At 51.0% G+C, this 13,684-nt stretch overlaps 1 protein-coding gene across 2 annotated transcripts in view; it reads left to right on the top strand.

Moving 5' to 3' along the window:
• LOC130122731 (signal-induced proliferation-associated 1-like protein 2) overlaps window positions 1-13,684 on the top strand; it is a 116,803-nt gene that overhangs the window by 100,462 nt on the left and 2,657 nt on the right. Inside the window, exons 16-20 of one of the 2 annotated variants that reach the window (XM_056291723.1) lie at window positions 1,023-1,161; window positions 6,272-6,491; window positions 8,219-8,350; window positions 12,738-12,855; window positions 13,128-13,206. In XM_056291723.1, coding sequence (XP_056147698.1) covers window positions 1,023-1,161; window positions 6,272-6,491; window positions 8,219-8,350; window positions 12,738-12,855; window positions 13,128-13,206 — 688 coding nt within the window. The remainder of the gene's footprint in view (window positions 1-1,022; window positions 1,162-6,271; window positions 6,492-8,218; window positions 8,351-12,737; window positions 12,856-13,127; window positions 13,207-13,684) is intronic. The other variant, XM_056291724.1, reaches the window with a different exon arrangement.

The raw sequence follows: 13,684 nt of genomic DNA, 5'->3' as shown, positions 1-13,684 counted from the left end.
CACACACACACACACATCAGAGTCCACTATGCGGTATCTCCAGTCTTCAGAAATAGTATGATGTTGCTTTATGGGTAAAATTCTTTCAAGATAGCGCCGTTGTTTCTGACACTGATCCCACACACCAGTCAGGCAGTACATCTGGCACTCAAACGTGTACATTTTGCACGGTACGTGGAGGGCTGGCTTGCCATGGCACCAGCGAGAGCCAAAGCAAGACTCTTGAATAGGTGCCTCCAGCTAGCAGCACATGCCAGTCTGCACCACCTCTTAGCTGTCTGTCGTACCCCCCGCCCCACCCCCACCCCCATGGCAGTGTAACACCCTGCCAACAGCACTCGGCACGTCACCCTGACTGACTGACTGCTCGCCTGACGCAGCCAGAGCGCTCACGTTCACAGTTAACACAGGGCCGGGTCGGTCATAACACCCGCCGAGTGAAGCCTGGGGGGCAGGAAGTCCACCGTCTTTCCTCACCTCTTTACAGACCTGCCTCTCTACTGTGTCACCTCTCCTGGATCTGTCTGGCAGCTCCCGCATGCGGCGTCTCTCCGTTATTTCCTGAACGCCGCCTCGGTGCCGGTGGTCGGGCCTCCGCTTTGTGTCACAACCTTCTCTCCCCCCCCCCCCCCCCCCATTTTTTCCCTCCTCCGCCTCTCACAGAACCTGGCTGCATCCTGCACCGTAACTCAGTAACCCTGTTTTGGATGGGATGGGGGAAGAAAATCCTCTAAAACCATAACACCCCCACCCCACCCCACCTCACCTCTCCCCCACCCCCACCACAACCCAGATTACCTTCTCCCGACTAGCATCTTAAGCATGAGGCCTGGCAGCACCCGATTTTGCCAAACTGTGGATGGATCCCATCCAACGTGGCTGACTGAGGCTGACATTACGGAGCTGACTTTAAACCCAGGCTGCGATGGCGAAGCCCCCCCCCCTCCCCCAGCAGCACGCGGCTCGCCCTGCCTCTCTCCTGACGAGTTCTGCTCTTTCTCTGCTCTGTTTATCCTCCACAGGCAACTGTACGCACAGGAAGCTGCCTGCCGGCTGCAGGCTGCAGAGCGGGAGGGCAAAGCGCTGCAGGGGCTGTCGAAAGAGGAGTACCTTAAAATGATGCTGCCAGACAGCCCCCCAGGAGAGGACAGGAGGAGAAAGGTGAGGCGTCGTCTCTGTCGAACTTGCTCGCCGAGTCACCGTTTATGTACTTGTGCTGTAAAAAAAAAAAAACACACATACACACACAGTGTGCTGTGAGTACACAACACTGTTAGGATGTTTCGCAGCTCTCGGTGCAGCGCAGCCTGTACCCCGGGTCGCTTCACCCTGCTGGCTAAGAGGCGTACCGCGTAGCGGAGACAGGCGAGGTAAAAAGCGGAGCAGATAACCTCAGTAGGGAACAAGTAAATGCAGGACAAACATCTGCTGCCTATCAGCACGCCACGGCGGACAGGCTGCTCTCTCCCCTCACACCAGCCTCCCTCCGTCAGTCCCCCGTCAGAAGGGACACCGACCGTTTGCTTAATCTCATTTATAACGGGACCTGAGTTAACTCGGACTGCATGTCGTGGATTAAAGGTAGGACGTTGCATGGAGTGCATCCACGTTTGATGTCCCCGGGTCCTGCAGACTCTATTAATTGCATCTCGAGTTCCCCGTGCTCTTCTCCAATCCATTATCTCCCCGGAAGGTACTCCAGAGACACACAACTGGGTTTGTTTTTTGGGACTCGGCTCTAATATAAATGCATTACATCGCTGGAGGATCAAGAGAGAAAGCGAGAGCGAGACAGAGAGAAGGCATAGCGGTGGTTCCTGGCACGGGGAGGCCTCGTCCCTAAGATGAGACCGCTCGCTGAGACGTCGCCGGTCAGTGATCGGTGCAGCTGATTAGGTCCACCTTGCTGTTTTGCACCGGGCTTTATACAAAGTCCATTGTTTACAAGAGAGCGCACAAGCTGTCGGTGCCCATGTAAAATGGAAGCAGGTGTATCAGCCCTGCAGTGTGGCGTTTCCCTCTCGTCCGAGTCCGTTTCCCGCAGGGAAGGAAGCCGGGTAATCAGGCCGTGGGCGCATAGTAGTGCTTGTTGAACGCACCGAGCACCAAGGCCTTTGTTGTAACCTCATTCCCCGGCCTGAGTCGACGCGGTAATGCAGTGTGTGGAAAAGCAATCTGAAGAGAAAGAGGGAGAGAGAGAGAGAGAGAGAGAGAGAGAGAGAGAGAGAGAGGAACAGAGAGAGAGAGAGGGACAGAGAGAGAGAGAGGGACAGAGAGAGAGAGAGGAGAGAGAGAGGGACAGAGAGAGAGAGAGGAGAGAGAGAGGGACAGAGAGAGAGAGAGGAGAGAGAGAGGGACAGAGAGAGAGAGAGAGAGAGGAACAGAGAGAGAGAGAGAGAGAGAGAGAGAGAGGGCATAGAGCCAGATACTCCTCCCATGTTCACATCTGATCCCAATGAACACATACTGTTCTTTTCTGGGAGCCGCTACCCCGGGACCGCATGTTTTCAATCATCAGCTGGCGCACAAAAGGAATCAAACTTTCGGCCACGACGGCGTTGGAAACATGGCAGGTTTATTTCTAATTCAGCGGCTTGTTTATTCTCCCTCATAATCGAGATGAGAGAAGACGGCGAGGGTTAACGTGTGTGCCACTTCCCAACCCGTCTCGAGATGCTGCCGTTGTGTGTGTGTGTGTGTGTGTGGGGGGGGGGGGGGGGCAGGTGCAGCGGTTTTCCTTTTCCTCGCTAGCCGAGAGATATCCGCTGGGACGGCCCCTCCAGATACACACAGACTATTGTGTGGCTGACGCAGAGGAAAGGCCACTCGCAGCTTATTCTCCCTCACCGCTTCCCCCCCCCCTTTTTTTTTTTTAACCTCCCGTGGGAAAGAAGAGAAAAAGGCATCGGGATAGGTGGTCGTTCAAAGGCGCCGTACGCCAGTGGGCGCCGTGTGTCTGCTGCTACCGCTCGATGTCGGCAGCCGGACCACCACTCAGAAACGAAGACCTGAGGTACATTCTACTAGGTGGTTAAGCCGGCTCCTGATATTGATGATGACTGCTTCTTCTTTTTTTTCTTCTTTCTCCCCAATTGTACTTGGCCAGTTACCCCACTCTCCCGAGCCGTCCCGGTCGCTGCTCCACCCACTCTGCCGGTCTGGGGAGGGCTGCAGACTACCACATGCCTCCTCCCATACATGAGGAGTCGCCCGCCACTTCTTTTCACCTGACAGTGAGACGTTTCGCCAGGGGGATGTAGCGCGTGGGAGGATCACGCTATTCCCCCCAGTTCCCCCTCCCCCCCAAACAGGCGCCCTGACCGACCAGAGGAGGCGCTAGTGCAGCGACCAGGACACATACCCACATCCGGCTTCCCACCTGCAGGCACGGCCAGTTGTGTCTGTAGGGACGCCCGACCAAGCCGGAGGTAACACGGGGATTCGAACCGGCGATCCCCGTGTTGGTAGGCAACGGAACAGACCACCATGCCAACCGGATGCCCTGACTCTGCTTTGTTGTTGAATAGCAGAATAGCATCGTAACAGGCTGAGAACTGTAGGCAGCTGTGATGGATTGAGACGTACTCAGACACACTTCATGTGAAAGCGCAAAATAACGACACAGGTGTGACTGATGATGTACATGAACTACATTACACAACACATTCATTACACAGCTGTACAGAGTCTGTAGATATGCCCTAACTGACCAAGTATGAGTCTTAAAGGTTTTGCTCACATGTTATGGTTCCACCTGGCAGGATGATAATTCTTGTGTTAGGCCTCCTCCTCATCTCGACTGAGCGTTCAGCTGCCCAGATGTGGCGTGGTGTCACTATCAGGCCTCCAGCAACAGAAGACATTAGCGGAGGCAAGAAGCCAGTCAGTAGGCCTAACACCGCAATTATCAGCCTGCGAGGCGGACTCATAGCATATAAAACCTTCAGTACTCATACTGCACCAGTTAGGGCATATCTACCGACTGTCTGTAGCTGTGTGATGAATGTGTCGAGTAACGCAGTTAAAGTAAACCGCTACCGAATGTTTTATGCAGGAGTTGTGTTGTATAGGTTTCAGCAACCAGTTCTTTGTGACCAGTGTGTTTGTGCAGAGAGCCAAGTGTGTCGCTCCCATGTGTAATAAACAGAGATAGCCTCTAAAAAACATTAAGCCCCACTGCAAAAGGTTTTATTTGCCGTGACTCCATTTATGGGAACGCTGGATCGGAGAGCTATTTCTGCTTTGTATGAGAGAGCAGGCAAATCCCACGTTCAGGTTGTTTTTCTGAGGGGAGAAGGGCGTACGAGGTAATCCGATCTCGTAAAGTTGGGCGAGAAAAACTTTCGTAAATTGAAACCCCCCCCTGCAAGTGTGCTTTGGAGCCCATATGAACACTACTTCAGACTCAAATGTACCTCTGCTTTGGAAGCATAAAGGATTTTGTTTGGCTAAATTCACAGCTCGAGATTTGCAAAACATCGGCCTTTGAAATGGAGCTGGCTGGGTGTCGGCTTGTGGCGACACCGGTCTAGCATTGGTTACAGCTGGGAAACCAGAGGCACACATTTACTGATATGGCCAATTGCCCTGCATATCATTTGTGGCTGGTTTTGATGTCATCCCTGTAATATTTATGTCGGCTAAACGGACAGTGATGGATGGGGGAGAGCTTTGTGGTCGCTTGTGTTTAAACAGGGAATCTTTCGCTAAAGTTCTGGCCTCACTTACAAAATCCCAGTAACTCTCTGGTGCTACTCTGCGTAATTCCATTTTTGGCACATCCCCCCGGGATAGTTTTGCTTTTCAAAGCCTCATATGGCCGCATTAGGCTTCTTCCTGACCCCTCGTTTCTCTTCTGACCTGCACATCACGTTGCATCGGCCTCTACGAGCCGGTGACAGATGTTGTTTGGACCCTGTTGTTGCGAGTAAACATGTTCCCATACAGCGGCCTTTCACATACAGACACGAGTTGTGCGTACTTCCTGAGATGATGCAGGGGGGGGCTGACCGCTTCACTGGACCATGTTCATCGGTCTTTGTCTGCGCTCAACCAACCCGGCCAAGACAAAAGCACACATACCCGGCTCAGAGGTTCATCATGAGGATGAGTTATTCTTCCTCTCCCGCGTATTATTAAGTTGCATTTTCCCATCATCCATCTTGAACATTCCTGCTCAATAGTGTGCCAGACTTGATGTGAGTGCCTTCTGTGTGCGGACATGTGCGTATGCACACATCTATCACTCAAGTCTTCACCTCAAGTGCATCCTCATACCCATGCTGTAAGTCCATATGCTTCAAATCCATCTAGCTGAGCGGGACTCATGACGTCTCTGTCCTCACAAGCCTCACATTACATGCAGCACCATGGCTCAAATATAACTCTCGACCCTTGCAGACCCAGCGAGAGAGAGTGAGACAGGGTCGAAACCCTCACTTCATCGTCCCACCTCTCTCACCACACACACACACTGCCCCCCCCCCCCCACAAGACACACTAGTAGCCGTGTTTTACTGAGAGCAAAGTTGATTCTTGACGCTCTTCCTTGACGTTTCGGAGAAGAGCGTCAATTTCGTTCCTCGCTCATCCGTTTGCTCAAATAAACCCGGCTGTGATGAGGAAAGGCAGAACGCAGTGAAGACGGGCATCTGGATGGCGTGGCGGTCTATTCTGTTGCCTACCAACACGGGGATCGCCAGTTCGAATCCCCGTGTTACCTCCGACAGACACAATTGGCCGTGTCTGCGGGTGGGAAGCTGGATGTGGGTATGTGACCTGGTCACTGCACTAACGCCTCCTCTAGTCGGTCAGGGTGCCTGTTCAGGGGCAAAGGGGAACTGGGGGGAATAGCGTGATCCTCCCGAGCACTAGGTATCCCTGGCGAAACTCATCACTGTCAGGTGAGAAGAAGCAGCTGGCGACTCCACATGTGTCGGAGGAGGCAAGTGGTAGTCTGCAGCCCTCCCTGCGTCGACAGAGGGGGTGGAGCAGCGACTGGGACGGCTCGGAAGAGTGGGGTAATTGGCCAAGAACAATTGGGGAGGAACTAAAAAAAAAAACTAAAAAAAAAAAAAAAACAGCGAAGACAGTCAGGAAGTTGTAGCAGGGTTCGGAGGTCACTCAGCTCCAGTCATCCATCCCGTTGTTGTTGATGTTGTGTTGAATACCCGATGACATTTTGTTTCTTCTTCTCTTCCTTTCTCTCTGCTGTCGCTCTCTATATTTGACCCTCTCTTCCTCTTTCCCCAACCCCTACCTTGTCTTTCAGATGTCAGCAGCTGGCAGCTTGTCACCGCGCCGCTCCCTGTACAGGACCCTGTCAGACGAGAGTGTGTGCAGTAACCGTAAGGGCTCATCCTATGCCAGCTCACATAGCTCCATGCTGGACCAGGCGATGCCCAACGACATCCTGTTCAGCACCACGCCGCCCTACCACAGCACACTGCCGCCCCGAATGATCCACAACCAAGGAGCGTCCAACCTGAGGAGTAAGTCAACCCGCCAGCACAAGTACAAGGATCTGTCATTAGGCCACATCAGCGCTACACGGCAGGCGAAATCCAACTCTCCACAGACCAGGACGACCGCTGAAATTGTGTACATTAGTAAGTGGCGTTCCTCGGCCACCAAGGATGAGGAGCCATTGAAAGAGAAGCGAAGTCCTTTGTAGTAATAGAAACTAGGAGATCTCGGATCTGTGCCTTTAAATGCCACAAGCGGGAGAGCCGATGTTTAATTTCTCAGCATGCCGCTCCTGGATTATCGTTGCATTTTTTTCTGGCACCAGATAAGCGCCAGGATATAGATACTTGTTTGAAGAGCCACTTGTGTCCTACCGTTATCATAAGCACAACTGGCGTGCACTTTCAGTGGCACCCCCCCTCCCAACCCCTAGCCCCGATATAGTCAACTAATTGGAAACCTGGGTGAGGCAGGGCGCCACTTGCTACAGCCGCCGACGAGTCTGCATTAAGCGGACACCTGTCACGGCCGGGTGGTGTTCCCCCTCGCTGCTCTTCGCCTAGCGTCCATTGGTATAAGAGAGACGTGACGGCATCTCGTCTGCACTGCTGCGGGTCTGTTAGCTCTGTGACGTGAACGTGTCTGTTTTTCCCATCGGGACTGTCACATTGTCTGTCATCCATAATGTCTCATTCACTCATCAGTCCCCTGCCTGCCTCCCTTCTGTCCCCTGTCTCATTTCCATACCGCTCCTCAACCCACCTCTGACTGCTGCTGCTGTTACACAGAAAATGGCTTTTGGAAAGATGCTCCTCTCTGTAGCCTCTTCTGGCTGTCAGCCTGATGGACTGCTGATTGTTCTGAAGGGCAGTTGAGAACGCAGGCTCTCTCTTTCTTTCCTTTGCAGAAACCGTTTGGTAAACGGTGAATCACTCAAGCTTCAATACGTTAGCTAAATTGAAAGGAGGACGTCTGTGTCAGCTCTCTCCCTCTCTCTCGTTTTCTCCCGCTCTCTAACTTGCTCTACCTCTCCACTCATGCTTTTCCAAATGCCTCTCTGCGAAATGAGCTTGTTTATTGCACGCCCTGTCTTTCAGGATTAAAAGTGGGGGTGGATGAGAGCGAGATAGAGAGAGGGGGAGCGAGAGAGAGAGAGACAGGGAAGGGCGGCGTTGATTGAAACACGAAGACATTCGCTCAGACAAGTAATTTATCGCCCTTTAGACAGTGCCTTGTAAAAAGTGTGCTATATAGAGTAGGTGACAAAGTGTGAGTCTAGCCCCTGACGCCTGCTGTAGGGAATTCACACAAACACACCAGCCCCCTACCCCCCCCCCTTTTTTTTCTGGCACATTCCAAAATTAAGTTGCAACCTGCACGAGGGTTTGTCTTTAAGAAGCGGTCCAAAGAGTCTTTTTAATTAGCCGAGGACAACGGATAGGGTTTTCAAGTGAGCCGCTTTATTGAGTACTGGCTCACGCCAGGTGCACTTCATGTGCGAGGCTGGCGATAACCACACATTATCCCGGTGAGAGTCTGGTCAGTGGTAGCAAGAGAAATTCAAGGTCAGCAGGTTGCTGCCCCCCCAACCCCCACCAGCCCTACCCCACCCCACCTTCTCTCCTGTGTGCTCCTCCATCCCCCTCCCTACCCTACTGTCTGCTTTGATGAGAGCTGACGGTCGGCTCAGAGCCAGCCCCACAAACTCTGTCCAGGCCGGGACACTGATCTGAGTGCCTGCCTGTCTCTGCAGATGAGTTCTGGTTCTCTGACGGCTCCTTGGCGGACAGGTCCAAGTTCAGCGATCCAGGCCTCATGCCCCTCCCAGACACTGCCTCAGGCCTGGACTGGTCTCACCTGGTCGATGCGGCACGGGCCTTCGAAGGTAACCAGCTTGGCCTACGCTGCTGGCACCTTGTAAAGCCAAATAACCCTCCACCTGGCTGCTTAAGAGTGTGTAGCGCACTGCTCAAACTGGATTAGTTGGTCAAGGACAGGATTTCATGTTATGTTTTTTATGAGCGTATCTGTATGTATTTTCAAGGGGCATTTTTTGTACATAATCTTTGAGACTTCCATCAGATTGCTTGCACTCTTACTGCATGTTACACGCCTGTTTTGGATGGTCAAATCAATTTGCTGTTTTACCGTTAACAGGCTACAATAACGTTTTTTGCAGGAGCAAATGCTCGATCACTTGTGACACTAGACTGTAGATGTAAACGAATAAGTCTTGCATGGGTCTGTACAACGTAGTGTTGGCTGTCAGCACGGCTGCAGAGGTAAAAATGACCTTTGACCGCCAGAAGCCTTTTGACAGTGTCCCAGCTTCTCAAACCTCAAGTCCTTATTATATCATGCAGATGTCGGTCACTACTGGATTGCTATTATCAGTTTACCTCTGACATGGCAAATCAGAGTACTTTATTCATCCCCGAGGGGAAATTGGGTGAAAAAAAAACAACAATTATTGCTTTTTGTTGTTTTCATATCCAAATGGCAAAAGATCAGATGAAAAAATCAAAGCGTTTCAGTCCCTTCCATAAGACTTGTTTTTTAAAATAGGTCCAATGTCTGTATGTACTTTTAAACCTTAAGGTGCCCGTGGACACGTGCATGGAGTGTGTGTGTGTGTGTGTGTTTCCTTTATTTCTGTCCATATGGCTGTAGGAGGGGACTCTTGCTGTTAGCACCTCTGCTTTGAGCCCCATTTGGTTCCTGTTTAGCACTTGCTTGGGAAAATCTTTTCCCAAGCAAGACGGCACTCAGGGAAAGAGCTTCCTAGCTGCTCTCTCTTTCCAACCACTGCTTTATGCCGTTAAGCTCTCAGGACGACAGTGTGGGGTGTCCAGCTCTTCTCTGGCTAGTCGGCTGGATACGGTCCACTGTTTGGTGCAGATTTGTTCCTTTGTGGAAAGAAAGTGGCGTCAGGCTTTGCACCTGCACACTTGGGGTCCAGATCTACTGTGTGACTGCATCCATTTGCATTGCTGAACATTCACTCTTGGAAACCTCTTGTCGTTTTGAAAATGATATGGTTTTGTTTCAAAAATAGCTTCATAAGCTGTGTTGGAGAGCACCGGTGGTTTTGCTGACAACATGGTCAGTGATTTGGGAACTGGAAGACACACTGGATATGATGAGGATTTGTGTTGGTGAGGAGATCACACAAAGTTGAGTCAGTTCATCTGGACACGTTTATTGACAGAAACGTGTCATCACTCATCTAAGTGACCTCTTCAGTCTCACCTGACTGCAGGTGTCCCCACCCTTATAAACAATACAGTGGCATAACCACCGAAACCAACAATCGGTTTCATATACAAATATGGGTGTGACCATTAACTAGAATTACAATGGCTATGTGTACTGTTCACAGAGGATTTGGGAATGGTTGTGATCACAGCATTGTAAGATGGTGACAGATGTACTCTTAACGTTCAGGGGTGGTCATTCCCTCTTCACTGATGAGTGATGAAACGTGCGTCTTAATGAACGTTGTGTCCAGATGAACTGATTCAACTTCCTGTGACTTCCTTACTGGATTACTGGGCATGCATCAAGACGTTGATGAGCAGACTTTGTACACTAAAGGATGTTTATCCAGAGGATGTGGCCGATTGGCACTTGAGTGTGTTTCTGGCCCCCAAATAGCCTCCGAAGTATGAAATAAAACCATTCATCATAGCTTTTCATCAGTAAACACTGACATCACTTGGCTACTTCATGAAAAGATTGCCTTTATTATTATTATTGTGATTAGTATTCAAATATTATTTATTATTTCTGTGTGGTTTAATATGTACGCGTTATCCACCAGTATATTTTCACTCGCAAACATTGACATATTACATGTTTTGTCACTTGCACTCTGCCTGACCCTGACACATGTGAGATTACAGCGTAGCGTATGGCCCGTCGCTTCTCATAATCCGTGAATGCTCGGTACAAGTCCATCCTTTGGGTCTATTCCTCGGGTCGTAGCCCCCAGCCTGGCGTTTAACATGAGGGGGCATCAAAGGAGATGATGCAGAGTCTGGCTGGCACCGGGGAACGCAGCTCTCACGGCAGCTATGTTGGCGCTGCACTGCCCTCACAGAAGGACGTCTAAAGTGGAGCCCCATTGCCTGGCAAAAAGAGGAACCCAAAGCTGCCGTTCTGCCGGGTTTGTCGAACACGCTCTGATAAAAGCCGGGGGGAAGAGGAGACGGGCTTCTGCTTTGATGTCAGGCTCTTTGCAGATGACTGTCTCTGTTGGTTGTCCTTTCAGCCAGGGACTAATTGGCGCATTAGTGAGTCTGCTCACGTGAGTGATAAGAGGCTGTTTGTGCTGTACATAGACTGAAAGAAGACAGGTGGGAATGGCTCTTCAGCAACCTCAAAAATCCCTTCGCTCTTCTTGTGCTGGCGGAAAACAACCTTCAAAAGGGTTTTGTGAAATAACGGCAACAAAAGCCTTGTGGGGTGATCACTGAAAAAAGCTCTCCCTGTCGTAATGACAGGACACTTTCATTATCCCCTCCAAAATAAACACGGGATGTAAAGCGCCCACTTAAGCAGAAGTGGCAATTTTGTCTCGTTGTGGCGATCGCTTTCTGATTGTCTTTGCTCAGTTTGTCCCGAAATTCTGGACATTACATCGAATTAAAATGGCGAACTGCTCGTGTGTGCCCGTCTCTGCTTTTGTCTGAGTTTCAAATCATCCTGATGCAGCCATCAAACGTGGGGAAAATCTTCTTTCAAATGTAAATCGAGGCCCGGTCTCCTTTTCCTTCCTGATCTGAACAACCAACTCCAGGCTGGATCAGCTTTTGTCTTGGAGCGGATTAGCTTTCATTTGGGGCTAAATCAATAGAATGGTTTCCTTAATCTTTTCTATGAATATGCAGATCCTCCTATCTTTAGTTTCAGACCGAAGGCTTGAGAGGCTGAGAGGCTGGCAAAAAAAAGAGTATTATGCCTCTGACGGTGCGGTCCCCAAGCGTAGCATGCCAAGTTTGGGTTTTCCATGGGGCTTTCAGCTAGCTTAAGGGCCTGATATGGCAAAACAGGCATGACTGCTGTCTTACAGCTCCCAGGGCTCCAGCCCATTACGAGCCAAACAGCTGTCAAAGGAGACGCAGAGGGTTGAAGGCATTGTGGGCAGGCCCCAAATGACTCATTTTGTCTTTAATTTTCTAGACGCACGCTTCTTGCAACCTTGCTTCCATATTGCCTGGTCATAGATCACTCACTATAGGGGGAGTAGTGGTGGGTTGTTGGCCGTGGTAGTGTCTCATCTAAATACTAGCTGTTTCAGTCATTCAACGCATGAATGGGATTCTCCATCCATTCTGAAACATGTGCATGTCGGCATGTTTTGGGGTTTTGTTTGTTTTGCTTTTGCATGTTGGGATGATTTAGTGTACCCCAGTACACTTTAACTGTCTGTCATGTAAAGACCAGTTGTGAGCTCTGATTCTGAATAAACTCTGGATTGATAACGTAATGACAGAACAGCCACTGCAGTTGAAGGCACTGCAACACCATCTTGGTATTCCTTGAAAAGTTAATTGTGGAGCAACTGGGTAGGACAGCAATCTATTCTGTTGCCTACCAGCATGGGGAACGCCAGTTCGAATCCCTTGTTACCTCCGTCTTGGTCGGGCATCCCTACAGACACAATTGGCCACGGCTGCGGGTGGGAAGCCGGATGTGGGTATGTGTCCCGGTCGCTGCACTACCGCCTCCTCTGGTTGGTCGGGAAGCCTGTTCGGAGGGGGGGGGGTGTCTGGGGAGAATAGCGTGATCTTCCCACGCGCTACGTCCCCCTGGTGAAACTCCTCACCGTCAGGTGAAAAGAAGCGGCTGGCAACTCATGTATCAGAGAAGGCATGTGGTAGTCTGCAGCCCTCCCCCGGACCGGCAGAGGGGGTGGAGCAGCAACCGGAATGGCTCGGAAAAGTGGGGTAATTGGCCAAGTAAAATTGGGGAGAAAAAAAAAAGGGGGGGGTAGTTGTTAACTGCATGTCTTGAGATCTAATGGTTTAACGGCACATGATGACATGTTAAACAAAACAATATTATGGGCGGTATAAATACTTGCCCAGCGGAAACAAGTTGCTGGCAACGTCCGTCCTCGTATGTGTGTCCACTATTAACACTGACGTATTGGTTAGGGAACACCAAGATGCCGTCACGATGTCATCACAGATTTTGCATCATCATCAATCCAGAGTTGATCATTGGTCAGTGGCTGTGATTCTAAGTGCATTACCTGTCTCCACCTCCAGACCAGCGCGTGGCATCTTTTTGCACAATGACGGACATGCAGCGGGCAGAGGCGCTCCAGATCTCCAAAGAGCTCACCAGACGCGTCGCAGCTGCAGAGGGAGCAGCTCTGGAGGCAGGGTAGGATGTAACCCAATGACGTCTCACTGAATTGTCAGAGTCCCATACAAACGCACAAATTATCCCGCACAGATGGTGGAGTAATAACCTCCAGTATCAGCGTACGCCTGGTGCTTTTTAAAATGCTGCCGCAGACCTTATGATTTAACTGATGTACATGGTTGTTGTTTCGTCGGGGGGGGGGGGTTGCTGTCGAAGAATAGTAACGAGAGTTGTAAGACTCCATCATTTACCAGTATCTGTTCTCCGTTTGTGTCTGTTGTTCCATGCAGTGGCTCTCCCTCCACTCTGACCGGGAAGGTCAACCAGCTGGAAGTCATCCTCAGGCAGCTGCAGTACGACCTCAGAAAGGTACGTTCACCGACCTCACGCACTGTGCTTTAATAAGCTGCCAGTCGGGTTAAGACTCCATTTGTTGGGGGCGTCCGGGTAGTGTGGCGGTCTATTCTGTTGGCTACCAACATGGGGATCGCCGGTTTGAATCCCCGTGTTACCTCCGGCTTGGTCGGGCATCCTACAGACACAATTGGCCATGTCTGCGGGTGGGAAGCCGCACTAGCGCCTTCTCTGGTCGGTCGGGGCGCCTGTTTGGGGGGGGGGACTGGGGGGAATAGCGTGATCCTCCCACACGCTACATCCCCCCTGGCAAAACTCCTTACTGTCAGGTGAAAAGAAGCGGCCGGGGACTCCACATGTATCGGAGGAGACGTGGTAGTCTGCAGCCCTCCCGGGATGGGCAGAGGGGTTGGAGTAGTGAACAGGACGGCTAAGACAAATAGGGTAATTGGCCGGATACAACTGGGGAGAAAAGGGGGGGGGGCTCCCTGCC

The sequence above is a fragment of the Lampris incognitus genome, chromosome 13, assembly GCF_029633865.1.
Source record: "Lampris incognitus isolate fLamInc1 chromosome 13, fLamInc1.hap2, whole genome shotgun sequence".
Lineage (NCBI taxonomy): Eukaryota > Metazoa > Chordata > Actinopteri > Lampriformes > Lampridae > Lampris > Lampris incognitus.
This window is presented reverse-complemented; position numbering and strand designations above follow the sequence as displayed.